The sequence below is a fragment of the Lineus longissimus genome, chromosome 5, assembly GCF_910592395.1.
Source record: "Lineus longissimus chromosome 5, tnLinLong1.2, whole genome shotgun sequence".
Classification (NCBI taxonomy): Eukaryota; Metazoa; Nemertea; class Pilidiophora; order Heteronemertea; family Lineidae; genus Lineus; species Lineus longissimus.
In genome coordinates, this window is record NC_088312.1 from 10,950,769 (window position 1) to 10,978,601 (window position 27,833).

Below are 27,833 nucleotides of genomic sequence, written 5' to 3' on the forward strand. Positions count from 1 at the left end.
CGCCATGTCAATGTTCTAGCACATAAATTCTATTATATCGTTCCTATTTCCACATTGCTGTCGTGTATTTTCTCGCGGATTGTCTAAAAAACGTATGTATATTTTCAAATATTCTCTTGGAGCGTTCTGGATTGGTGTATTTTCTTATTTCTTACAGGTTTTGTGGCATATGTCATATCTAGCAGCTGCAACCGGGCTCTTGGCCTCTTGTGCCAGTTAGTGACCCCATACTTAGTGGTATACAAAATATTGATGCGATCTCAACTGATAGAAGTTGCATATCTCATTTTTTTCAGTTAATTATAACATAGTGTTTATTATCAAATTGTTCATCTAGAGTGATATAAATGTGTGTCCTTGGACCAGTTATTTCCACTGGCATTGGGGTTGCTATAGCTACCCAGCTATGCCATCTTCATATTCTGTCACCATGATAATGCTAACCACAGGCTGTTAGTATTGTCGTTTAACTGACCTTTCTGCATGTGTTAAGGGGCAGTGGATTATGTTATGTCTTAATAAGACATCCACTTCGCCTTAAAATGAAATTTTAAATGTGTGTGGTATTTTGCATTGTTATGTAGGCCTACCACCTAAACCAGTGGAGCCTACTTTGTGGACACCTCTGTTAGCAGGACTACCTCCCTGCAAAGGACACTGATTTTGGTCCTTAAATTGGTCATTCGTATTAACACAATTAGAAACATTTGAAGTTCAATTTTCAAATTGTTCAAAGATCGGAGGAGGCCTTTTGGGGTTGATATAAAATATTCACTCAGAAATGGCAAAATACCTTGAGTTATGGCCTTTAAAGGGATAACTTGGGCGTTGGATTTACCTGGCCAGGAGGATAATGTCCCAACTTGACACCATGCGCCGCCACTTGTAGTACAGTGGAACCTCCCTTAGTGGACACCTCTCTATTAAGGACAACCTCTCTATTGAGGACAACCTCTCTATTAAGGACACTACATGTAGTTTTAGTCCCAAATTGGTTATCATTCAATTTGACCTCTCTAATCAGGACACCTCTCTATTAAGGACAGTATTTGTCAGTCCCAATGGTGTCCTTAATAGAGAGGTTCTACTGCATTACTCTGATACTGTTCTCTGATAATGATTTTGACCAGTGTTGGAAGGCAGTCATTGGGCATGGCTTGCGAATTTCAGGCAGGCCTATGATTACACCCCATTCTAGTGCATTGTTTATTGCAGTTCGAAGAGTTTTCATTAATCGTGTTTGGAAGCTGTTTTTGTACAAAAAACCAACAGATCTTATGACCAAGAGTACCAGAAGGTCTTGACTACCCTTCGTTGATAAAGACTAGTCTTTATCAATTCTTGATTATAGTTTCAGTAAGAAAGATTCCAATATGTCAGTGCTGTTCCCTCAATCAAGTGTGATGCCTGTCAGAGAGGATCATTGTCTCTGTGACTGGGCCCCTGGCATTCGCTATGGCCTCTCTTCATGGACCAGTCACGATGATTGAAAGACTATTGAATTATGGGTTATTGCAGAATACATCATGACAGGTTGATTAATGCACAGGTGTATTGAGGGAACATGTAATCAATATCACTTTTAATAAGGAGCCAAGGACGGTGTATTCCTGTTTCGCCTATTCCTGTTCCGCCTATTCCTGTTCCGCCTATTCCTGTTTCGCCTTATTCCTTATTCGCCTATTCCTGATTCGCCTACTTCCTGTTTCGCCTAATTCCTGTTTCGCCTATTCCTGTTTCGCCTATTCAAATGTATTGCTAACCTCCCCACAGACGTAGGAATATGAACCGTCCCTTACTTTAGTGTTAAAGGCTATCATTAAGAATAAAGTCTGAAATAATGGATTTAGCGACATGTCAATTATTTCAGTATTATTCGGAATAACTTTGGAAAATTATACATAGCTTACATCGGCTTATGTTTAAGCTTATTTTAAAAGGCAAGAAATAAAATAGTAAGAAAGTTTTACCCTTTCATTAGATTTGAGAAAGGTTTCTTAGGCCTGCATTTTATATTGTGGATTCTCTTTCTTTTGTCTTCGTCAGTAACTGGCTTCGTAATAGAAAGAATACCTATAGCTACATTGTTCTTTACCATGACATGGGTTTTACAGCTGATTTTGATCAAATAATTATGAGAATGTACAGTATTATGTACTTTTATCAAAAAGTCATGAATTCCTGTTTTTATAAAATAAGCGACTGCTTTACTGTACTTAATCTATTAGTTTTTACTGTGTGTCAGTATGGTCATATGGTCAAATAAGTCCCGGACTCTCCCCTATTTCAAGGTGACTCTTTCAAAACGGTCATGGCATGGTTTGTTAACAAAGTTGATGGCATTTGATTAGTCAAATTGTCATCACATCGTTAACATCATCCAATTGTCCCCTCACATTTTCCCCATAAAATGGACATGCATCCCTAAGGCTGACGTTACATAGGCCTCATTTGTTCACTTCCCACATGTCACGTTCCCCTTAATGCGTTCGTTCCTCACTGAATGCGTGCCACAAGGCCGTGCATTCACCGAGGAACGTTAAGTAAAGCTGGAACGTGACATGTGGGAAGTGAACGAATGAGGCCTTATGTAACGTCACCCTGGGAGAGTCGATTTATTGTAGGGGTACTGGGAAGTAGGCGAAACAGGAAGTAGGCGAAACAGGAAAAGGCCAAACAGGAAATAGGCCAAACAGGAAATAGGCCAAACAGGAATAGGCGAAACAGGAATAGGCCAAAGAGGAATTTTGTAGGCGAAACAGGAATTTTGTAGGCGAAACAGGCACTGTTATGACTTATCGTCAAAAGTTCATAAATTTGGTAAAAACCTTTATTTCTTAGAGCGCAGACTGGAATTTTAACCCTTGGAGTGTGTGTGGACACGAACCTTTAACCACTGCACTCCAGAAGGCTGGAGTCACCTCAAAGTGCAGAAAATAGCCGAAAATCAATAAAATGATGATGAAATTTGTGTTTTTACCAGCATTGCAAGACATACTGAAGTAGTTTATTATGACACCAACAAATCATATGTTGTACTTCCAAAATCACAAGACTGATCAATAGAAATATGGTGTATTCCTGTTTCGCCTATTCCTGTTCCGCCTATTCCTGTTTCGCCTAATTCCTCTTTCGCCTATTCCTGTTTCGCCTATTCAAATGTATTGCTAACCTCCCCACAGACGTAGGAATATGAATCGTCCCTTACTATAGTGTTAAAGGCTATCATTAAGAATAAAGTCTGAAATAATGGATTTAGCGACATGTCAATTATTTCAGTATTATTCGGAATAACTTTGGAAAATTATACATAGCTTACATCGGCTTATGTTTTAGCTTATTTTAAAAGGCAAGAAATAAAATAGTAAGAAAATTTTACCCTTTCATCAGATTTGAGAAAGGTTTCTTAGGCCTGCATTTTATATTGTTGATTCTCTTTCTTTTGTCTTAGTCAGTAACTGGCTTCGTAATAGAAAGAATACCTATAGCTACATTGTTCTTTACTATGACATGGGTTTTACAGCTGATTTTGATCAAATAATTATGAGAATGTACAGTATTATGTATTTTTATCAAAAAGTCATGAATTCCTGTTTTTATAAAATAAGCGACTGCTTTACTGTACTTAATCTATTAGTTTTTACTGTGTGTCAGTATGGTCATATGGTCAAATAAGTCCCGGACTGTCCCCGCTTTCAAGGTGACTCTTTCAAAACGGTCATGGCATGGTTTGTTAACAAAGTTGATGGCATTTAATTAGTCAAATTGTCATCACATCGTTAACATCATCCAATTGTCCCCTCACGTTTTCCCCATAAAATGGACATGCATCCCTAAGGTTCCCCCTGGGAGAGTCGATTGATTGTAGGGGTACTGGAAAGTAGGCGAAACAGGAATAGGCGAAACAGGAATAGGCGAAACAGGAATTTTGTAGGCGAAACAGGAATTTTGTAGGCGAAACAGGAATAGGCGAAACAGGCATAAATTAGAAATATAGGGATCTTGAACTGTGACACTGACCATGTGCATTTTAATCTGTGGCAAAGTCCCAGGTAGCTTATTCACATGACAATTACTGCTAAATGTTTGCTGAGCGATATTTTCACATTAACACCAGTTTGTCATTGCATGTTATTTGTACATATTGTAGACAACTAATTTGCAGTCAGATACATGTATCTTGACATCTTGATATCAAATTCACAGCTCTTCAAAAAAAAATTGATTATTTGATAAGTCTTGGCTGATTGGCAACATGGTTCAGATGTGATGCATGTTATCAAGTCATTTCAATTAGGATAAACAAGTGAAAACAAGTCATGTGATCAAAAAAGAAATTAACAACAATTATCAAAAACTGATAAAAATCATCAACTAAATCATCCATTATGTAATTTCTCCTCCAAACAATTTTTAAAAGCCTATTATCATGGTCATCATCACTGCCATGATCATCACTGCTTCTTGTGTACAGTCTATGAGGATCTTAGTTTGAACAAGTTATAAAACCATGGGCTTATTTTGTTTTAAACAGATCTCACAGTCAGTCGTAGGAAATTATATCAGGATATGTTTCTTCATGATCTCGTTGAGCCCAAGCTTATAAAAAAACTGTTAATAAGCATGGTTTATGGGATTAACTATAGTTTTTAATTGTAATTAATTAGTTTCAAATGTATTCTGTCATCATTAGAGTGCGTGTTGAACCACATAATGTTCCTTGCATAATATTTGGCTATAACTAGGGTTTATGCCTGTTTCGCCTATTCCTGTTTCGCCTATTCCTGTTTCGCCTACAAAATTCCTGTTTCGCCTATTCCTGTTTCGCCTATTCCTGTTTCGCCTACTTTCCAGTACCCCTACAATAAATCGACTCTCCCACGGGGAACCTTAGGGATGCATGTCCATTTTATGGGGAAAATGTGAGGGGACAATTGGATGATGTTAACGATGTGATGCCATCAACTTTGTTATGCCATGACCGTTTTGAAAGAGTCACCTTGAAAGCGGGGACAGTCCGGGACTTATTTGACCATAGGACCATAGGACCATACTGACACACAGTAAAAACTAATAGATTAAGTAGAGTAAAGCAGTCGTTTATTTTATGAAAACTGAATTCATGAGTTTTTGATAAAAATACATAATATTGTACATTCTCATAATTATTTGATCAAAATCAGCTGTAAAACCCATGTCATAATATACATGTAGGTACAGCACATATAAAGTCAAACAAGGTGGAAAATACATATCATGATATTATGTCAGACAAGGTAACTGATGGCATCAACGTAACTCATTATGTCCCTCTCTCCATTGACGTATTGTTTCAATGCGTACATATGTGGCTCTCCTCGGGTTTGGTCGGTCAGTAGGGAGGTTAGCAATACATTTGAATAGGCGAAACAGGAATAGGCGGAACAGGAATAGGCGAAACAGGAATACACCGTTAATAATTTATTAACATGGGATATACAAAATTAGAAATTGATAAGGATGGATTTTTGATGCTGTACCTTATTATAAAACAAACCAAGGTGATTTTGAAGTCTTTTCACAGACAGAAAACTCAATTGCCTTAAACTAAGTTAAAGTGATACTATGATGTGATTTACAACTTTGCGGAAATGCGTCCGTTTTTAATTGTTAATCACAAATGTAAAGCTTAAATTTTCCATTTTTGATTAGATTTATTATAAAATCACTGAATGTAAACCACCGCGACCACAAAAATGTTCATGTTGTGACGTCATCAACGAAAACGGCATCGAAGCGAGCCGTCAGGGCAGGATTAAACCTAGAAAATGTGCATTTCGATTCGAAAACCTTACCGATTTATGAGAAAGTGACGTAGTCATTTGTCAAAAACAGCTAAAACATTATATGGTGAAATTTGACACGAGTTACCCTTTAACGGCATATACATTCTTGGAGGCACATAAAACTGAAGTTATGAGCCGAGTTAATTGACCAATTTCACACTCTACACATAATACATATACAGTAGAGCCTCTCTATTAAGGACACCCTCAGGACTGACAAGTGCTGTTCTTGATAGAGAGGTGTCCTGATTAGAGAGGTCAAATTGAATGGAAACACCCAATTTGGGACCAAAATTAATGTCCTTAATAGAGAGGGTGTCCTTAATAGAGAGAGGGTGTCCTTAATAGAGAGAGGGTGTCCTTAATAGAGAGGTGTCTGCTAAGGTTTTACTGTACTTGTTCTTATTACCATACATGTATCACTGTGTTTTTAAACGCTACTTTATTAGTGCATGTATTAAAAAAAAATGCCGCCAAATATAACCGCTACATGCTATGAAATTGTCAAAGATCCATTCCCAGTAGGACAAAAGGCAGACACCTATAATGAATATGAGATTATTGATTCAGCAGTGTTGATACCGATTGGCATAATAAAACTTAATCAATAACGCACAGCATCAGGATAACATGTCAGCATCGTCAGTAACCAGGTGTGGTCCATTTAATCAATATATCACTGATTGTATGTTGCTGATTGTTACATTGCTATATGGAGAGACAAAAGGTTTTATGTATCGTGGCAAAACTGATGGAATCCATGGTTGAGAATACAGGGTTAACTAATTGTGTCCCTTATGATGCCTCTTATATCATTTTGATAAAGGCACTGTTACATGACACATCAAATATAGGCTTTTTTGGCTATATTTTTGGCCCTTTTTGACCTCCTGGATCAGCCAGCCATCGTGGCAAAACTGATGGAATACATGGTTGAGAATACAGGGTTGACTAATTGTGTCCCTTATGATGCCTCTTATATCATTTTGATAAAGGCACTGTTAGATGACACATCAAATATAGGCTTTTTTGGTTATATTTGTGGCCTTTTTTGACCTCCTGGATCAGCCAGCCATGGTTATGTTAGAGAAAATGAAAAATGTAATTTTTAGAGCTCTTGATAATACAAGTTTTATCTCCATGGATTCTTTGGCCTTTATCTAAAAGCATAGTCTGTAATAAATTGGACATCTCTGTTGTTAGCAATGTACCTTACCCATTTATGTGCAGCCGCTTAGCTGTTTCCTTGACAATGTGGCTGTGAGCCAAATCAATTATCGCTGACAGGCTGTTGTACGAAAGAGAATTCATTGCAAAAGAAAACATTCTGTCAAAGAAATCGTAGAAGGAACGTCGTGATTAGCTACTGAACTTCCAGCGGTATGACGCGCGTTGCAATGTTAATGCATTGAAGTTCAAGATGCGTGATTAGGGGATAGAATTGAATTTTTTTTCCTTATGACATGAATTTTGTCCAGTCAAAATCATATTTGAACTAGATGATTATCGGAGACCGACCTCTTACAGTTCATTGACTCTGGAGTCAAGAGGGTGTTGTATACTGATACCCCTCCTGACCCTCATGGTCTAAATCAAGAAAGCAAATATTGATAAGATACAAAAACCTTGGTGGTGACTGTTACCATAGGGGCGTTTAGACGCTTTCCAAAGAGACCGCATTCCGATCCGATCCGATCGAACCCCATTCCAGACCGGATGTGGTCTCATTTTAATGTACCCGTTTAGACGCTAACAGCAATGAGGACTGATGTGGACTAATTTCTTTTGGTTCCACCAATAATCCGCAGGATGTCGCGGTGGCGTCACCGATTTAGCGCCGCAATGCGGGTTATAATGGTACTAGGCAAGCTCGTTCTTATGGTAGCTGCTGTCTAGCTTCCACTGAATGGATTGATCGGTCCAAATATGTATGAGATCGAAAACAACCGTGTCCGTGAACTTATCCTTCACCATATTGGAATAATGAAAATAAGCCAAGAGAAAATACTATAAAACTGACAATCAAAACGACATTAATTCCCGCGAAAATACACGTGTTTATAATGAAAGGAAGTATTGCCGAAGTACCATATCCAATACGCATGCGTGTAGGTAAAAAAATTAGTCCAGATAAGACCGCATTAGGCCCGATCGCGTTTAGACGACCAAATTTGATTCGGATGCATCCGGATTAGCCCCGATGGAACCAGCAAAAGAGGTGGACCACTTGAAGACCCGATGGGACCACATGAGACCCGATCGGTTTGCGTTTACACCAGGGAAATTTAGACCGCATTCGGATTCGATCGGATCTCATCGGGCCTTTTTTCTGTCGTCTAAACGGCCCTATAGTCAGTTTAGAACATCAGTATTCCTATGATTTATGGATGAAAGCGTTTCCCAGATGCAGATACCCCCCCCCCCTTCTGTAAGGAAATTCATTAAAGTTGACCATGAAATTTTGGAATGACGTAAAACACCTAACATATAGTGGTTATCTGATGTGCCATCTCGTTTTCACTTCAGGACTCGTTTAAACTTTCTAAATAGTTTCCTGCGTATGGTGTGTATAGTAGTCTTGAGTCATTGCTTGCTCTAAGGTAATGAGGAACCGGCGTTAAGATAAGTGCCAGTGGCGGCGCCGCAATCGAGTGTACCTTCTGACGCCATGACGTCATTTTCTGGTCTGTTGACGTCACATGAGGTCAATCACGGGAAACCATAGCGTACATTTTTGCACAGGATTTCAACAACAGAAAACATGCCCAATAACTGGCATCGCGCATATTTTCCGCAAAATTATCTTAAGAAACTGATAGCTCAATAGATTTAAAACAGGAAGAGGCAAACGTCACCGAAATCGGTCGAAAATAAGCGATCGTTTTCGGGCTCAGAAATAACATGATAATGCATTGGAAATGGAGAGTTTTGGTATGATCGATTGCAGCGCCACGCGGCGGATAAATCGCGCCGGTTCCTCATTGACAACCAGCATTTACTGCTGGAAGCATTTTGCTCAAATTTGCGGACGAAAGAGATGGCCTTACCCTGCCCCTTCATTTTGAAATACAAGGCTCGACATGGAGTCGAACCATATCGTGTAAGGTCCCATGTTTCTCATTCTGTCTACTGCTACTTGTAAACGTTGCTAACAAGAGTTGTATGATTAGGCTTTTCTGTGCGCTGCATGCTTAATTCAGACGGATTACTTCTGCCAAGTGCCATGTGCTCAATATGACTGATTGTTCTTTTTGCAGTAAGCTTGATTGCATTGTATGTGTTTTCATACACAATATTTGAATCAGAGATCAAACGCTTCGATTTTTTACTCCAAGCTTAGACATGTATTTTCTTTATTTATTCCGCTGAGAGTACGCTTAGGATCTTAAATCAAACGTTGATTTGGTTATAGGCCCTCCCTCTCTGTTTTGCTCTGTCTTACACACATGACCCAACCTGAGGCCATTCTGCTGCAGGTCCCAACCTTGGACGAAACACTCCCATGGCCCTGCCTAGTGAAACTGAAAGTGAAATTCACTGGCTTGATTCATCGATCTACTGAAGACATGCGTTTGGTTCTTAAATCACGTCCTTCTCGGGACTGCCTGCCATCGAGTAGTGCAAACGAAATATACACACTGGTATCGCTGTGATTTTTAATGCGAAATACCTGTCTGGATTATTTGATCAATATTTCTCATAGATGGTCCTTGACTCTGCAAGCGTTCTCGATTAACGCTCTCGAGTTGCATACACTTAATTCAATTGATCAATTGAGTATAGCATCATGCAGAGCTTGGAGCGTTCCAACTTGTATATACCATGGCACTATAATGATTACTTGAGATTCTAAGGTTGAGAATTTCATCGATCTGTTATGACTGCATCTCTTCTTTTGACTTGGGGACACATAGAAGCCAGTGTAACCTGCCAAGTGTCGGCATTTTCAGGGAGCCGGGATAACCCATACAATCCCATGTTTCTCACTTGGATTGGGTCTTTTGCTGACAATCATATGGTGTGGACACGACGAACAGGAAGGCTCACTCTTAACCAGCCATAATCAAGTTACTAGACCATGCCATGTCCCCTTGGATAGATTATCCATTGATAACGAATGGATGGGCTTCGGCAAGTACTCGGCCGGGTTGCATAAAAAATGGCTACCGCAATCAGTCCATAGATCGCTGACAGATCATTGCCCCTGAATCAGTGCACATAACTGCCGTCTATAATGACTTTCAATATTTATTATTCAGGATAGCTGCAATTCATTTGTTTTCTGCTGCTCCAATCGTTATGCGATGTAATTTAATTAGTCGTACAAATGAAAACCTGTGATGGTAATGATAGTGTTTTTGAAATCAGTTCAGATATCTGTCCCCGGGGATCAGTCATATCAGTGTGTTGGAGGTTGGCATGACTGTGGTGCATGTATTCATTTGTCAGCATCATTAGGCTATCATAAAAAGGATACTTCAACTCCAGAATTAGCTTAGCCTGATCGAGCTAACACATGGGCTTAGTGGCTGATTGCATTATATGGTGGTATGCAGGGTTTCCGCCAGAGGGGGTGATGGGAGGGATTCATCCCCCCCTAAAATATTTCAAGGGGGGATATCTCCCCCCTTAATTTTGAGCACTAAAGTTTGTTTTACTCTCAGATGAGTAATTTTCATGATTTGATATGTAAAATAAGAGCATTTGGGAGCCAATTGTAGCGGTTTTAGGGCCAAAAAACGTCTCAGGAGGGGTCATATACCAATTTTTAAGAAGAAAAAAAATTTTAGAAAAAAATTTTTTTAGAAAAAAATTATTTTTTTTGCTCCCCCTCAAATTTAATCCTGGCGGAAACCCTGGTATGACCTTGTCCTGTCTTCTGTAAAGTGGTTCCCTTTGTTAGAACATGTGAGATTTGCCCAATCCAGTAGTTTTATACAATACCATGACATTGTCCACGTAAAAAAACCTTCTGTGCGGATTACACTTACCAAGATGGCCTGTATCATTGCCAGATTTCATCCTATTGAACCTTTCAGAAAAGCAGCATCTTTGAAGAATCGTTTGGCAATAATTCCTCAGTTATAATTGGAGCTCATCATGATCAATTAGTAAAATTGCTTTATCAGTTTTGACAGTCATAATCAGTTTTGCTCACAACTCTTAAAGGGGGACTATAGGCAGGTGCAGAGGGGCTAATTTGGCCATCTTCAAGTGATAAGTATACACAGTAAGGGCCCATGGTCATGTCAGAGTCAGCGCTAAATACATTCCTCGTACAAGCGTGAATCATTTCGACGTAGTGTGAGATGTGAGAGACCCCTATTGGCGACTTTGTGTAACTTTGTCTTGCCTGCCTAGCAGCTGCCTATATTGTCCCTTTAAAACTAGTATTTTATATGTTATTGGCCAATAACGTTGTTTTGTATTTTCTACTTGCAGTTTTGATCCATCAGTGGCCAATAACGTTGCTTTGTATTTTCTACTTGCAGTTTTGATCCATCAGTGGCCAATAACGTTGCTTTGTATTTTCTACTTGCAGTTTTGATCCATCAGTGGCCAATAACGTTGCTTTGTATTTTCTACTTGCAGTTTTGATCCATCAGTGAAGCAGCTATCAGCAGAATGGGTTCATTCGGAGGTCACGCCTTACCAGGGTCCTTCTTCATCATATTTGGAATGTGGTGGACTCTACAGATCTCAGTGCGATACTACCGCGCCAGGTACCGTAAAGGTCCGGCATATCGTTCCACAGCCACATTCCTGTGCTCATGTTTATGCGGTAGACTGGCGACATGGCAGATCGAAGGGTTCCTCAAAATTTTCTTCACGACAGTCGGCCTTACCGGCGAGATTATTACGGGTTTCAACGACAAAGGAGAATTTCAAAATATAGGAAACGGTCAGCATGCTACGATGTTTTTCATCTTCGGATTGAGCGGGTTGGTGGATATCCTTCTTCATCATAAGGTATCGCTCCCTAAAAACTTTGATTACATCGTTTCCCTCATTGCTTTTGCCATCGAAGGAATCCTTTTCAACTTCCACCTGCACGGCCGACAGCCAATGGATATTCAACTCCACATTCTTCTGGTCTACACGATAGTAGCAAACGTCATCACGATATTAACCGAGCTCCGTTGGCCCAGAAATGTTTTATGTGCGTATGCACGTGCCTACTTTGTAATCCTCCAGGGCACGTGGTTTTGGCAAGTCGGATTTATTTTATATAACCCCACCCCAGGTGCGGTCAAATGGGACGAGGATGATCATGAACAGATGATGATAACAACCATTATGTTCGGCTGGCATATGATTCTCATATTGGTGTCAATGATGATCACGAGTCTTGTCATTGGTTGCATTGTTCGGAGAGGAGCGCCACCTGGTGTTGAAAAAGATGATGAGGTGGCGCTAGCGCAGCTGATCAAAAAGGACGCCAATGGACAAACGTTTGTTTGTCTGAACGAGGAGTCGGATAGTGATATGGAGTACGAACGTCCTTTACAAAATGGAAGTCAAAACTAAGGAGCTTTCTGCTAACAAACATGGAAAGAACTGGTAAAGAATGACATGTGTTACATCAAATACTAAAGACCGGTCTTTATCGATCTTTTTTATTCTTTGTTATATTGATTTTATGTATAGTGGTAGATAGACATTTTGGTACTCATGCTACTGCAAACTTCGTTGTTTACCCTGATCTCCAAAGTATTTAGATCAAGCGCTCATTTACATACATACTCTTCAGTCATTCAGTGGTATCTTTTACATCATATTTATTTGTGGTATCACCCCAGGCTGTCCTAAAAATACCAACCTTGGTATAAAAAATGTTGCGCATGCAACCAGACAAATTATGTGAAGGCTTGAGATTTGAAAGTGTTTTTGACAAACAGCTTCAGTGTGAAAATATGAGAAAAGATTATAAATGATTTTAAAATAAAAGCAGAAAAGCCTGTCATCTCGCCGCATGTTTTTGTCAATATGTGAAGGGTCGCGTTAAATGAGATAAACTTTTTAGGCCAGCCTTGGTATACTTTGCACTGACACAACTGATTATATCATTAATGGATACACTCTGTAGGTATAGCACTTTACCAAGTAGGCCTACTTTCATGTGCTTGTGTATTTCAGCACATCCAGTGTAGAAGTCCTCTCAGATCTTTTTTCTGAATTATTCTAACATTAATACAATAGACATATACAGTGATAATCGCTATACTCAGTATTTAGTCTTAAGAACTCATATACTCGCAAACTGTATACTCATTGATATCGTATTGATATGCTCATTATATCATTGGGGTAAAACTCTTGCGTACAGTAATGGTCTACAGTAACGTCACTTACAGTGTACAGCAATTTGGTGTGATGCTCTTGAATAAGGTATGCTTAGGTCGTTTTCCTGTGCCGACAAAATGACACAGAATCAGCGTCTGTGAACCAGCTTGTCATGGTGCCAGTTTACAAAATATATGGCAGGATAGTTGCAGCCCTTATGCATTTTAGGGGTTTCAATCAGCACCACAATTGAACAAAATGTATCGACCTTGTATATCCTCCCTGTCCTGTTAGTAATATTTTGTGTAGATCTAAGGATGCCATTTTGCTATTTTGCTATTTTGCCATTTTGCACAATGTGCACAATTCTTGATAAAGTCTATTGCTTGATTTAGAAGCCGATTATCATGACTATTATCAAGTATACTTGCTATTATGTATTGGATGGTGGGGAGGGGGGTGCTTTTTGGTGTGTGTGATATTAGAGAAGGAATGATTACCTCTGTACATTTAACGAAGTTTTTAACATATCTGGCAAAGTTAGCTCATTTTGTTGAAGTGTATATAGATTTTTGGTTTGATTCAGGTTGCGTGTTATTTATTTCAAATTTTAGTTCATCGAACTATTTAGCCGTCCTGTTGAACTCATTTAGATGGAGCACACTATTATTGTTAGGGCCCATAATCTGTCCCTTCTAAGGATGAAATGTGCTGGAGCCTTGTCCCCCGAGTTAAATTTTTTTATGTACCATTAAGTCAAGTCTCACCCTCCTGCATACCGTATATAATGTAGGTAAAAATAATAATGATAGCAAATGAAGTATCTTACTTTAAAATCAAGATTCTAAGTTCCCACATTTCATCTTTAGTTGAGACCGATACAGGATGTCCTTACTGTTGGTATTTGTTGTATATTTTTATAGTGATATTGTTTTTCCAAACATCTGTTAGTTATAGTTGGAGTGTATTGAAATAATCCTAATTTTTTATGTCGCATAGTGTTACCATATCATTATACCTTACTTATCAAGGGGAGAATAGTTTAGGATAGTCTTCTGGAGTGGAATTCCAGGGCTGGGTGTTTTTGGTCCAGGGATGGGGGGGGGGGCAGAACACCACTTTTTACTCCAAAACTCTGCCTGAAAAGAAAATCTTTGGCAATATATGGGGGAGACGGCAGTTGCCCCTTGCCCTCCCTCCTAATATGGCCTGCTGCCTCATCTAACTCCAATGATACATGTACAGTAGGTCTTTGTGAATTCCCATTAGAATTCACATTTGACTGAATTAAGTGTGAATTCCCATTAGAATTCACATTTGACTTAATTAAGTGATGTTATAATTCACCTGACTCTTTAAAATTGCACATTTGATTGATTACGATGATGCATGGTGTCTGAAGGGTCCACCGACACCACTAAGCAATAATAACTCGCCATTACCACCATGGCCCTTGACCGGAGAGGCTGTGGTCACCGTTTTATTTGGTCGGTTTCGTTGCTCGAAGTCCAGGAAGCCGAAATGATATAACCAGGTAGAGGTTTCAGCTGTCTAGGTTCCTAGTTGATGCACAGCTCTCTATTTAGTAGAAATATGCACTTTATTTCAATCACATGTAAAACTCGGTAGAAATTATTCAGTGTCATAGAATATTTTCTCATATGTCGTCTACCATCTGGGGATAATAATGAAACAAAGTTATGCGATATCCTGTAATCACTATTCCCAGCATGCAATAACAACAGCTTTAATTCTTAAAGGCAAGGTCTGTTCATTTTGAAACTTTGACAGGCTAAAGACTGTTACATGCCTGATTACATGATGCAGTACCCACTTGTTGCATGCAGCGAACTGTCTGACACGGATTATAAACAGTGTGCATGCCAAGTTTCATCACACTGGCTTCTGTAATCATTCATATTGCACTACAGCCGTGTTATATAGAATTTCTCGCAAACCCATAGGCCTCAATAATGTACCAGATGCTCAAACATATAATTAGCCTTTAAATCCATGCGCTATGGAGTGCCTAGAATTGCTAGATGGTCCAGGTGCTGTCTCGCAAATCGGAAGCCGGAATCATGTGGCTGCATGGTGAAATTTAGTCTCGGCATAGGGCACCAAACCGAGTCCTTTCAGCCCTCTCAAATCCAACAGACTATGGATTATTGCGAGTCTATTGTGGCCTGTAACTCATATAATTTGATCCGGTATCTTGTCATCCAATTTCTTCTTGTAACCGGAAAAACGCCGACCGACCGACCGACCGACCGACCATCCGACCGACCCAGTGCAATGGACGTGATGGATTCCGACATGTCTGACAGCAGCATCTCCAGTCAATTATACCGGGAAAACGAGCCCACGCGGTAAGGAACTGATAACGATACTCTAAAGATATGCTTTGTCTACATGGTCGGTGGATATAAAAACATGAGTTGGGCCTAATCTATGCACTGTAGTTTTTCTACTCGAGTGTCTCGACCGATGCAATGCAGACGTACTTGTTGATTTGATGAACTATATAGATATCAACAATTGGTCTAGCCAAGTGGGCATCAATCCAATTTCAATGTGTTATATACTTGCCCTTGCCACATTCCTATGAGCTGGCCATGTAGAATTAGCGGAATGAGTGGAATAAGCGGAATGGGTGGAATAAGCGGAATGAGTGGAATTAGCAGAATAAGCAGAATGAGCGGATTCTGGGCTTCAATCACCTGGAAAAGCCAGTATTTGTCGCGATGATCGTCGCCATGCCTGAACTCTGAAGACGATAGGAGGTATGGTAATACAGCGCTGTGCACGGCTGACGACTGAACTAAACTGTCCCTACAGACCAGTTTTTATGCCCTCATTGCGAGTCATGGTTTAATGACTATAAAAAGCGATTTTCAAATAATCTTTGTGGCATATCGAACAAATTAAAACTTAATGAATTCATTAAGTTTCATTTTGTATGAAATTATATCATATTTTGTACAGAATCCGCTCATTCCGCGAATTCTACATGGCCCCATGAGCTACACTCCGGACACATGTATGCCCTGGGTTGCTAGATCAATGATGCAGGCTGCCGTGGAAACCAATAAAAATCATGATTTAAGATGCGAGCAACGTAGACTGTAGATTTATAGGAGTGGCCAAATGATATGCATGTGTTCTCCAATCCAATACAATATGATATCCCATGACTTTAAAATATAGAGACCTACCGTAATCAGATAGAAAATGTAATAGCCAGGGACTTCGGCCCTATCTAATGTCCAATAACAGCAGAGTAATTGCTTTATTAACACAATTACCCCGCAAAGCAGTCAGATTTTAAGTCTCGATGCCGCTCATTACAAGCCCACCGATATTGTATTTGCTGTATTTACATTACCGTATTCAAAGTGAGGACTCGGTAGAAAATTTTAAAAGCAAATCAAACTGTTTTAAAATGGCTTGAATGTTTTTGATGTGCCTATTCTATATACAGCTGCAGATATTGAAATAGGCCTTGCCAATCTTTTATTTGATAGGAAGTTGATTAAAAATGCACAAAAAGCCAAGATATGGATACATGTATCTGTTAGTGGAGATTTTATTTTCATTGGAGAATTCGCCACCTGCTGCTGCATTCAGTCCTTGGGGACTGTTGCTCCTAGTGGCTTATTAGAACAGACTGATGCAATGCAACCTTTGATACCAAGAGGTGATGTCATGGTCGGGTGTTACATCTGTCTGGTGTTACATCATAAGTTAACACTTGTCTTTTGGAAACACTGACATACAGTAGACCAGGTATTGCTTTATGTGTAGGCAAACAGGAACAGTAAACTCATGAAAATTTCAACTCTAATCCATAAAAACATTCAATTCGGCAGCAACTGCAGAATATAGTCTACCACCAAATGAAACTGAGCAAATCAAATAAATTTTAGCTTCCCAAACGTGCGTTTCATGGTTTCAGTACACTTTTCGAAGAAAACAAATGTAGCTAACCCTTGTTTTTGCATGCTTCCACAGAATGTTGGTCGTATGGTAAATGTTTGCCAAACATCGATTGGGTCAATGTGCTTGCAGTCGATAGTTTGTTCATCCCAAATATTTATATTCACTTTGGGACTTGCTGTTGTTGCTTGTTGATTGATTCCAATGCTTGTGGGGCAGAAAGTCAGTGGGGCCAGCTGTTGTTGCTTGATGATTTATTCCAATGCTTGTGGGGCAGAAAGTCAGTGGGGCCAGCTGTTGTTGCTTGATGATTTATTCCAATGCTTGTGGGGCAGAAAGTCAGTGGGGCCAGCTGTTGTTGCTTGATGATTTATTCCAATGCTTGTGGGGCAGAAAGTCAGTGGGGCCAGCTGTTGTTGCTTGATGATTTATTCCAATGCTTGTGGGGCAGAAAGTCAGTGGGCCAGCTGTTGTTGCTTGATGATTGATTCCAATGCTTGTGGGGCAGAAAGTCAGTGGGGCCAGCTGTTGTTGCTTGATGATTTATTCCAATGCTTGTGGGGCAGAAAGTCAGTGGGGCCAGCTGTTGTTGCTTGATGATTTATTCCAATGCTTGTGGGGCAGAAAGTCAGTGGGGCCAGCTGTTGTTGCTTGATGATTTATTCCAATGCTTGTGGGGCAGAAAGTCAGTGGGGCAAGCTGTTGTTGCTTGATGATTTATTCCATTATGGAAAATTAAGTGAAACGATATATTTTGAAGGGTGGACCCTGCAGACACATATAATGACATTGAGAAAAACAGTTGAACTGGCATAGTCTTTGTATAGAAAATGTTTGAAATATTTAGTATAGACACTTCAAAACATCATACATGTATTTAAATTTTAAGTGTCCCTCACCAAATCCAAAGTTAAATTATCCTTGGGCACGATTTTTTTCGGGGACAAATTTTCTAGGGACCAATAGCATTCCGCGAAGTTACTATTTATAGCTCACAAGGTCATTTGAATAAGATATTGATGACGTTTTAGTCACATGACAGTCGGACATCGACACTTATTTCTACGCATTTGAGCTTATTTCAAAGTCAATTATCTTTGACCCTGCATTGTTTTTAGCATGAATGATACCATAGAGTCAGAGAGAGAAATATTCAGAACAATTATGTAGTATTTCCAACACTCGGATATGTGCCAGATTGAATCTAACTGCCCTAGTTAGAAAGCCTGAATCCATTACGAAACCGCATGTTTGTCTGACATTGCCTGTAATTCAGCAATGGGGAAATAGAGGGCAGCAGCTGCAGTGACGTCATCTTCGCGGAATGCTATTAACCAGAGTTGCGCCAAACAGAATGCTGCTTTCAAAATTGTGATTTTTCATGAATGAGTGATTTATATATTCTTGCCTCCAATCTTGGCATGCTGCCAATATACACTTTCGACATAGCGTTTTTGAACGTAGAAGACTAGAAGCGAGGTTGCTTAGATCATGATTTAAGTGTGCTCTTGTTACAGGCTCTCTGATTGGTTAATGTCAGTGGTAGCGTGCGATCTAGTGAGGAATAACAGAACCAACTTATACAGGCAGATTTGCGTATTGCGTCAAGGGTTGTTGTATCGGAGTCCGGGTTGGCGGAGTGAATCCAAGGCTTGTGGGTCAAGATGCTGTGCAGTTGGCACTTCGGACATTCCCTGTACCGTTTTGCTTTGAAAGTTACAGTTGCCATAATATTGTTCAGAATCTGTCTCATTGGGAGATATGAGGTGTTACTCATCTCTTTTTGAGATGGCGCAGGGTTTTTTCAATTGTGAGGTTCATGTAAAGGCCTAAGGTAGCAGATGTGAAATATTCAGTGCATGTCCGGGGGGGGGATTGAATAGTGAATGCCTGTTAGAGATTGGTGGCCGGCATGGTGTGACAAACCATCTGACCAGCTGGATCACGTCAATCACCTGAGGCCATAAAACTACAGTAGTGTTAGTTTCGTTGTGGACCGACTTCGGTTTATTTTGAGTTGATCACAAATGACCTTAAATGTACCATTTGATTCTTTTCGATGATTGCTCATGTTTACCTGTACTGGAGGACAGGAGCCAACATGACTCTATGGAACCATGTACACTGATATGACTGAATTATGATGATCAATAAATGCCAGATTTATATAGGGCAATTCAGTTCCGATACAATCTTAGGACACAAAGGTGTAACAGTGTTGATCCTTCTGAGAGTGGAGCCCACGACCTCCTGATTATGAGCCCGGCGCTCTTATCACTATGCCACTAACTGTATCGCTACCTGGAATGTCACGAATCACCATGACTGAATTTGACAGTCGTTATTATAGCCACGCAGTTGATTCTAATTTGCTCTCACGAATTTTATAAAAATGAAAATGATGTTCAAAAAATGTAATTAAATGTAGCGTGTCTAGCTATTTATTATGAAATACATATCATTATCAATTGTATATATTATGGTATGGGCAATATAAGACAAATATACTCAACTATGCTCCAGCCTAACTTGATGATATTCCTTGTGCTTGACAACATTCTCAGTACCAGTATATCTTATGTGCAAGGTTTCTGGTCAAGTAAGTTGGTACCTATTATATATGAAATAGCTATTTTGCTGCGAATTTGTTAGTGTTTTTGGAGAAGAGTATTCATAGTCCATTTATTGTACATATTCATGTCTAGAGTCAAGATTGTCAGTATATTGTATCTGTAAATACATGTTTGTTGTTTTTAAAGGGACTGTCATCATTTTCTGTATCATTCGCCCAACGCCGGTGAGAGAGGTCAACTTTCAAATACATCCAAAACTAAAATGTCAATTGCTAAGACATGACCACTTTTTGAGGAGGATGTATCCTTAGAATTATTTTGGAAAAGAGACTTACTGGACAATTTTTCAGAAAGTATTGAATCGTCCCTGAGTCTTTGTACATACGGTAAGCCGAAATATTTTCATTGGTGTGCAAAGTTTTCTTTTAAACTTTTTATTTTAGTACTTTTGGTAGATTAAAAGAGCTGGTTCAGTATTCGTCTAGTTAAAAAATGATTATTTTTATTTTCACACTTTTATTTGTACAATGAAAATACTTGGTTTATTGTACCGGTGGCTGACAATTGTTACTTATTTAAGAATTTGACCCGTTATTGTAAATGTTAGTCTAATATACTGTTATCTATACTGCGAATTCTTAATATGGTATCTACTATCATGAATAACTAAACTTAAAGACTAGTCTTTGTCTATTTTTACTTGTATCTTATCTATCATGTATCAGCAGTATTCCATCGGGGCAGATCCGAGAATTTGGGCAACGAAAATAAAAACCAGAACGACCCTGTAAAAATTAATGACCGAACTACTGGTAAAATGCTACAGGGTGTTTTCCAATGTTGCACTGAGGGGAAAACCAATTAAACGATACAAAAATGGTGAATTTCTTGCAAAGCAACTTATTTTGTTGTAAGCGCTTTTGATGGTATACATCACTTTCAAGTATTATTAAAACATTCCAGTATAAAACTCACAATTTTGTATTACGCTGCACTTTAGACTGTTTTGCACCGAAATACTAAAATATCTGAAACGTGGAGCATGTACGGCACTCCATTTTTTTCTGACGACTTGCACATCATTCTGATCCTCCTCTAAAAACTCGATGGTGCTATACTACACCAACCGTGTTAGAATTGCGCAGGAATCATGTTAACAATCATTTAAAGTTCAAGGCTAAACAGTACGTTAGGAGGCTTGATGCTAGCGACATCTTCTGTGGTGATCGCGTATGGAACGAAATTGGCATTGTTTGTTAGCTTTGATATTAGCTGAGTGTATATCAAAATGAGCTAATATCATTTGGAGATGATTACGTAATATTGAGAGTGCAGTGTTTACAAGATGGAAATTTAGCATTGACAGTTCATTTTGTGCAAGTGGCATAACTTTTATAATAAAGAATGTTGCTTATGTCATTAGCATTATTCCTTCAAATTCACGAAGTCTCAAATTTTTATTTCACTTGGTAGTTGTGGTAGAGATGGTTAATGAAGTGCACTAGAGATGCTAATATCACTATCAAAAGTTGCGAGTATCCTACAAAAAAGTGGAGAAAAAGATGCCGTGACTCTAGAAAAGTATGGTCTATCGTGATGCTCTATCGATCAATAGTTATCATGAAGACTGTTCCTATTTGATTGCATGCACTTCATCTGTCGAGTACCATGGCATAACCATCATTACATGTTTTGATATTCTGTATCAAGTGTGAAATTTCATATACCCCTGCCAAAAAAGTTGTGAGATCATACTGATGCATGATGGTTGATCAATGTGTCTCACCACTGGTTTGGCACTACCAGCGAGATAAATATTCATTGTTGCCCTTTGGAATCATTGAATTTCAGTCTTTTAACCGCTTCATCCTTGACGCCATGGCATCTGACGATGTAGGGAACGGAGAAAATGCATTATCACATGACATAAGACTACATTCTGGTAATGCAGCCATTGGTACCCTTCATGAAATTGTCGCTAAAATGGTTTGTAGCAAAGTTGAACCAACAACATGAAAATTGCTTGGTGAATTGGGAACAAGGGATCAGCCCCCTTCCGCAATCCAATCATATCAGTTTGTTTAAAATCAATATCGGCTGCCTGGGATGATATAAAATGATGCAGGCTCAATGGCAAGCTCCTTTTCCAAACATGCATTCCCCTGCACAGCTATGGGTAAATAATTAATCTACCAGCAATCATGAGATATGAATTGATGATGTGACCTTAATGAGGTCCCAATCGTGATTTATAAGAGCTTAAGTAGAGAATTTTCTCCTACATTACTCTATTCAGATTGACAGAATATTCACCATGCTGCATTAACCCTCTAAGGCAGAGTTCCTAGTTGCTGCTTGGCAGCTATAAGTTCAAAATTTGATGCAGGAGTCTGGCTCAAATTTTATAAAACTTACCTGACCAGTTATGGCCTTTATTTTAGCTTGACCTTTTTGAATTGGTTGCACAGTCAAAATAAAGTGCAAATGAGGCACGCAGCACATTCCATCTTTATCAGTCCATTACCAGCTATTGCGGGCCTAGCCAATTAAGCCAATTAGTGCACCTGCTTAATTGGTCCTGGCAAGCCTAATGGAAAATGCATAGGAAATATCAATAAAGTTGGCTTTTTGGGCGGGGTGTAAAAATGGTTTATGCCTGTTTCGCCTATTCCTGTTTCGCCTATTCCTGTTTCGCCTATTCCTGTTTCGCCTACAAAATTCCTGTTTCGCCTATTCCTGTTTCGCCTATTCCTGTTTCGCCTACTTTCCAGTACCCCTACAATAAATCGACTCTCCCACGGGGAACCTTAGGGATGCATGTCCATTTTATGGGGAAAATGTGAGGGGACAATTGGATGATGTTAACGATGTGATGACAATTTGACTAATCAAATGCCATCAACTTTGTTATGCCATGACCGTTTTGAAAGAGTCACCTTGAAAGCGGGGACAGTCCGGGACTTATTTGACCATAGGACCATAGGACCATACTGACACACAGTAAAAACTAATAGATTAAGTAGAGTAAAGCAGTCGTTTATTTTATGAAAACTGAATTCATGAGTTTTTGATAAAAATACATAATATTGTACATTCTCATAATTATTTGATCAAAATCAGCTGTAAAACCCATGTCATAATATACATGTAGGTACAGCACATATAAAGTCAAACAAGGTGGAAAATACATATCATGATATTATGTCCGACAAGGTAACTGATGGCATCAACGTAACTCATTATGTCCCTCTCTCCATTGACGTATTGTTTCAATGCGTACATATGTGGCTCTCCTTGGGTTTGGTCGGTCAGTAAGGGACGGTTCATATTCCTACGTCTGTGGGGAGGTTAGCAATACACTTGAATAGGCGAAACAGGAATTAGGCGAAACAGGAATAGGCGAAACAGGAATAGGCGGAACAGGAATAGGCGAAACAGGAATACACCGGTACACCGTAAAAATAATCCCAACTCCCGACTTCTGACATAATTCTATATATGTCTAGGTATTTACTGGCAAAATTTGGAGTGATTTGGATGGAAATTCGATGTGTCCATCTATAGGTTGAAAATTTTGGTAAATCTGTAATGCTTCACTCGTAGCCCGTAGTGTAAATTCCTGAGAAAGTGGGTTTTGGGGGCTTTTCTAATGGCGCTAGCTCCGAAACTATACATTTGATACAAACTCCCGACTTCAGACGTGGTTGATATAACTCTTAGGATTATATTCCCAAGATTTCAGCTTTATTGGAGAAAAATTCATAGTGTCCATAGGGGGGTTGAAAATTGGAGGATTTTCAATTTTTTTCCCAACAAATATGCGAAAAATATTACTTTCCACCTAGAATTAATCAAAATTTCGCAAACTATCATAAAGTACTTCCTTGCAACAATCATTTGTGAAGCTTTCAAAACTTTTGGCTGATTTATTTGACCCTAAATCAGCAAAAACCAAACATTTTAGTGTTTGTATGCACCAATGCACAGGAGGCTAATTGCCAGATTAATTCACATCTTTCCAATCTCAAACAATAGGAATGATGGAGTCTCCCTCTATTCAAAACAGAGTGTGCTAGGCCCGCAATAGCTGGTAATGCATTGGAAAAACATTTGAAGGTTCTTGCTGAAGGCAGTTAATTGATGGCCAACTTGAGCAATCATTAACAAAAGATTTCTTCGGTATTTAGGTTACTATATAGGCTACCTAGGGTAATTCTAAGAACTGTCTAAGAACTGTCTGTTAACTGTCTGTCTATAGTCTTGGAAAACTACATAAAAAAGTACATATGCAAATTGGTGACATTAAAAAGGTGATGTGGGTCATGATGCCATCTCAGCCATTCAAGGCCGGTTTGATACCAAGCCACTCTGTTTAGCAAGTAGTGATACATACAGTAGAACCTCTCTATTAAGGACACCCTCGGGACTGACAAATGCTGTCCTCAATGGAGAGGTGTCCTGACTAGAGTGGTCAAATTGAATGGAAAAACCCAATTTGGGACAAAACTAGTGTCGTTAATAGAGAGGGTGTCCTCAATAGAGAGGTGTCCACTAAGGGAGGTTCCACTGTATTTGAACACATCTCCTTGGGGTTATTTTTGTAATGTTTGGGCATTTTCATATTTGCCTTGCTAATTGTAATCACACTTTATTAGGTGAAGAAAAATGACCACATCTGCCATTCATCTTTCTAGTATTATAATGTTTTACTCTGTTTTCCCTTGATCGATTCTATTCAGTATTTCGTTATATTCTTCCTGTAGTCATCTTCACCATCTCAAGTATTATACTTCTTTTAGTATCTGTCTGGCAGTTTCCAAAATCAATTCCTTGTCGCAGGATGCCCTCTGATTCTTTGTGGATATTATTCCGCTCAGCATAGCATGGACTTTGGAAAGATGCCCTTAGATGATTCCTATGAATGATGGTCAAATTATATCAATGTCAGGAACAACAAGGTGGGGGGCTAATTCCGTAATGTCAGACCTCCAAATTAGCCAGCCAGGTCAAATCACCGAGGTGACGAAACACGGTGATCATGCAGTATGAGAATCGTGCACTAAAGATTTGGTGCATCAAATCAATCTGACGACTGACAGACATAGATTTAGTGCATCAAATCAATCTGACGACTGACAGACATAGATTTGGTGCATCAAATCAATCTGACGACTGACAGACATAGATTTAGTGCATCAAATCAATCTGACGACTGACAGACATAGATTTGGTGCATCAAATCAATCTGACGACTGACAGACATAGATTTGGTGCATCAAATCAATCTGACGACTGACAGACATAGATTTGGTGCATCAAATCAATCTGACGACTGACAGACATAGATTTGGTGCATCAAATCAATCTGACGACTGACAGACATAGATTTGGTGCATCAAATCAATCTGACGACTGACAGACATAGATTTGGTGCATCAAATCAATCTGACGACTGACAGACATAGATTTAGTGCATCAAATCAATCTGACGACTGACAGTCTGTCTAGTTGGGATTCTGGCCAGAGCCTTTGGCATCTTGTAATCGAGTTAAACAAAGTGTCCCAAAGTTATTTCCCAGTTGTATCCCATTGGAAAAAAGTTTAAACCTACCACTACTTGAGGTTGAGATGCTTATAGTCTTGAGCGCTACTCGATCAGTTCACTCAGTTTGTACTCGTAAGTTTGCTTGAGTGCTGAAAACCCGGAAATACTCGTGGCCACTTTATTCTGCGGTTTTGTGAAGTTGCAAGTTTTGCTTACTTTCAATTTAGCGTTCGAACAACCCTGTAACAGTCATTTCATTTTCAAGGCCGTGTATTTTCTCAATTGTATGGCTTTGTCATGTATTAATTATCATGACAATAGATGCTTGAGAGAGCTGTTGTGTTCTGTTGAAAGTATTTGCATTGATTTCGACTCCCCTTGGTATAAACAGAAGATAGATTCTAAAATTGATTGTCTAAACAATTTTCATTTGTCCAGCGCATGGTCACATGTGTCATGTGCCATCTGACAATATAAAATCAGGGTCTGATCTGTTCTGGAGTCCATGAGCTAGGGTTCAGATGGTTATGTCAAGATATATAAGAAAACCATGGACCATTGATCATATATTATAGTCCAACGAGTGTGTGCGGCCCCTCGAAGCATTAGTGAGATTAGTTAGGCATATAAACTATTCTACTGTGTGTACGCTATTTAGCCAATTAAAGGGTGCCTGTACACATGAACCAAAAATGGGAAGGGGAACATTTTCTGGGGCACCCCGCCGACTGCCTGTTGTGTAAGGTAGACCTTATTCATGGACAATTCAGTATCTTATTTTAAAAAGTATTTTTATGTGACATTTTTTCTTGAGTCACGCTGTACAGTATCATTCAGATGCCAAGTTATCTCTTTACATTGTGTTGAGACAGATTGGTTGGTATGGTTATTTTTATAAGGATTTTGTATGAACATCATGTGGTCACTTGGACTTTGTTGTGTAAGTGTCAGATATTGTGACATATTATCATACAACCTGAACCTCATGGTTTATATTCCCTATAGCGAGATATCGAGGGTGTTATCGAGAATTTTAAAAATATGACATTATGCGTATATCATTTACATGATTGTACTGTAACATCTGGTGATAATCCCTGCATCTGGTTAATACTTAGTAAATGCATTTCCAGGGATCTTCAATGGGAACAGGCCACTTAATGCTGGGATAAGTTTTGAGTACATGTCACACAATTTTCGAATTGGTTTATGTAGGGTTCACTTTTCCACCTGTAACGTGTAACTTTACTTGTCATTCGTGACATGAAGAACAAAAAAGTCATCTGAAAAGAGGGCGCTACGTACGATTCATATCGTAACTTTCCCCTCATGTCATGTCTTGTCACGTTTTCAAGCCTAAGTGTGACAAGTGACAGGTGAAAATGAACCATGGCAGGTGACAACATCAATCCAATACACATCTTTCCAGAAATGGGGCGCTGAGTGTCCAAAATAGTGATGTCATAAGGGGAAACTAGGCCTTATGGTGGAGGGACAAAGGAGATAGTCATGGTTGACCAACACACTTGCATGCCTTTGATGACGGACAAGGGGGAAAAAGTTAGTTTCAGTGCAAGCCACCAACTTCGGGAAGCATCTATAAACGCAGCATTATTGGTCCCACTCCTAGTTGATACAAAACAGCATGTAGTGTAGGGTGTGAAGCTCTGGGTAGCTTGTTGAGTCGGTGTAAATTATGCACACTTCACTCAAAATATTGTGGATACCACCCCATACATTGTAACTCCTGTTTGTAACACAGTTTATGTTTATAGTTTGGCTTTATATATATATGTACACAACTGACACGGTTTCTCCTTGTTAGTCCACATGCATTATTTAACCAGACTGTGTTTCCATCTTGTGGGTGTTGATTCAACCAATATCAACTTCAGGTGTTGGGAGTTTTTGCAAATCTCCCAAAATGCCAACGTGAATGCCTATCTCATTGTTTGAACTCCTGATAAGTTGAACGATCGGATAGGCGTCCACAAGGGTTTTGCGAAAGCTCCCTAATATTTACCTCTATACCACCACTGGTCACCATATCGGAAGAGGACCTCCCTCAAAATTTAAGTGTTAGCCTCTTTTCGAGGACTTTGTGAAAGCTATATACCTGCACTGGTCTCCATACTCGGAAGAGGACCTAGCTCCCTCAAAATCAGTTTGCTAAAATTTTAAGTGTTGGCCCCTTTTCAATATAGAAATGGGACACATCGTTACTGTTGGATGATACTAACATTGTGCTAGTTGTATCATGGTCCGTCTTCAGCGAGTCATATCATTTATATACCGAAGTACATGTCTGTCCAATGTTATTGAAAGAAATAAAGCAGACCACTGTGTTGAGTGTCAATTTTGTCTTCATCGTTCTCAATGTTTTGGCTTTTTGATCGTCTTCCTACTGCTGTCATTAAGACGCCTAGTCCTATTGCTGGCATAGTAGGATGTGCCATAAATCGTCAATCATCTCGTCTCAACCAGATACCTAGAGGTCCTATTGCTGGCATAGTAGGATGTCCCATCAATCATCTCGTCTCAACCAGATAGCTAGAGGTCCTATTGCTGGCATAGTAGGATGTCCCATCAATCATCTTGTCTCAACCAGATAGCTAGAGGTCCTATTGCTGGGGTAGTAGGATGTCCCATCAATCATCTTGTCTCAACCAG

The 27,833-nt window shown here is 39.3% G+C and overlaps 1 protein-coding gene across 1 annotated transcript; it reads left to right on the plus strand.

The window, feature by feature from the left end:
* LOC135488833 (transmembrane protein 45B-like) lies at window positions 1-27,530 on the plus strand. The gene is made up of 2 exons (XM_064773736.1): window positions 1-92; window positions 11,418-27,530. The coding sequence occupies exon 2, from the start codon at window positions 11,451-11,453 to the stop codon at window positions 12,351-12,353; it is 903 nt and encodes a 300-aa protein (XP_064629806.1). The 5' UTR covers window positions 1-92; window positions 11,418-11,450; the 3' UTR covers window positions 12,354-27,530.
* The last annotated feature ends 303 nt before the right edge of the window (window positions 27,531-27,833 follow it).

Bases quoted from the DNA above. Each gene is read 5' to 3' on its own strand.
- LOC135488833 (XM_064773736.1), top strand. From the start codon at position 11,451: ATGGGTTCATTCGGAGGTCACGCCTTACCAGGGTCCTTCTTCATCATA.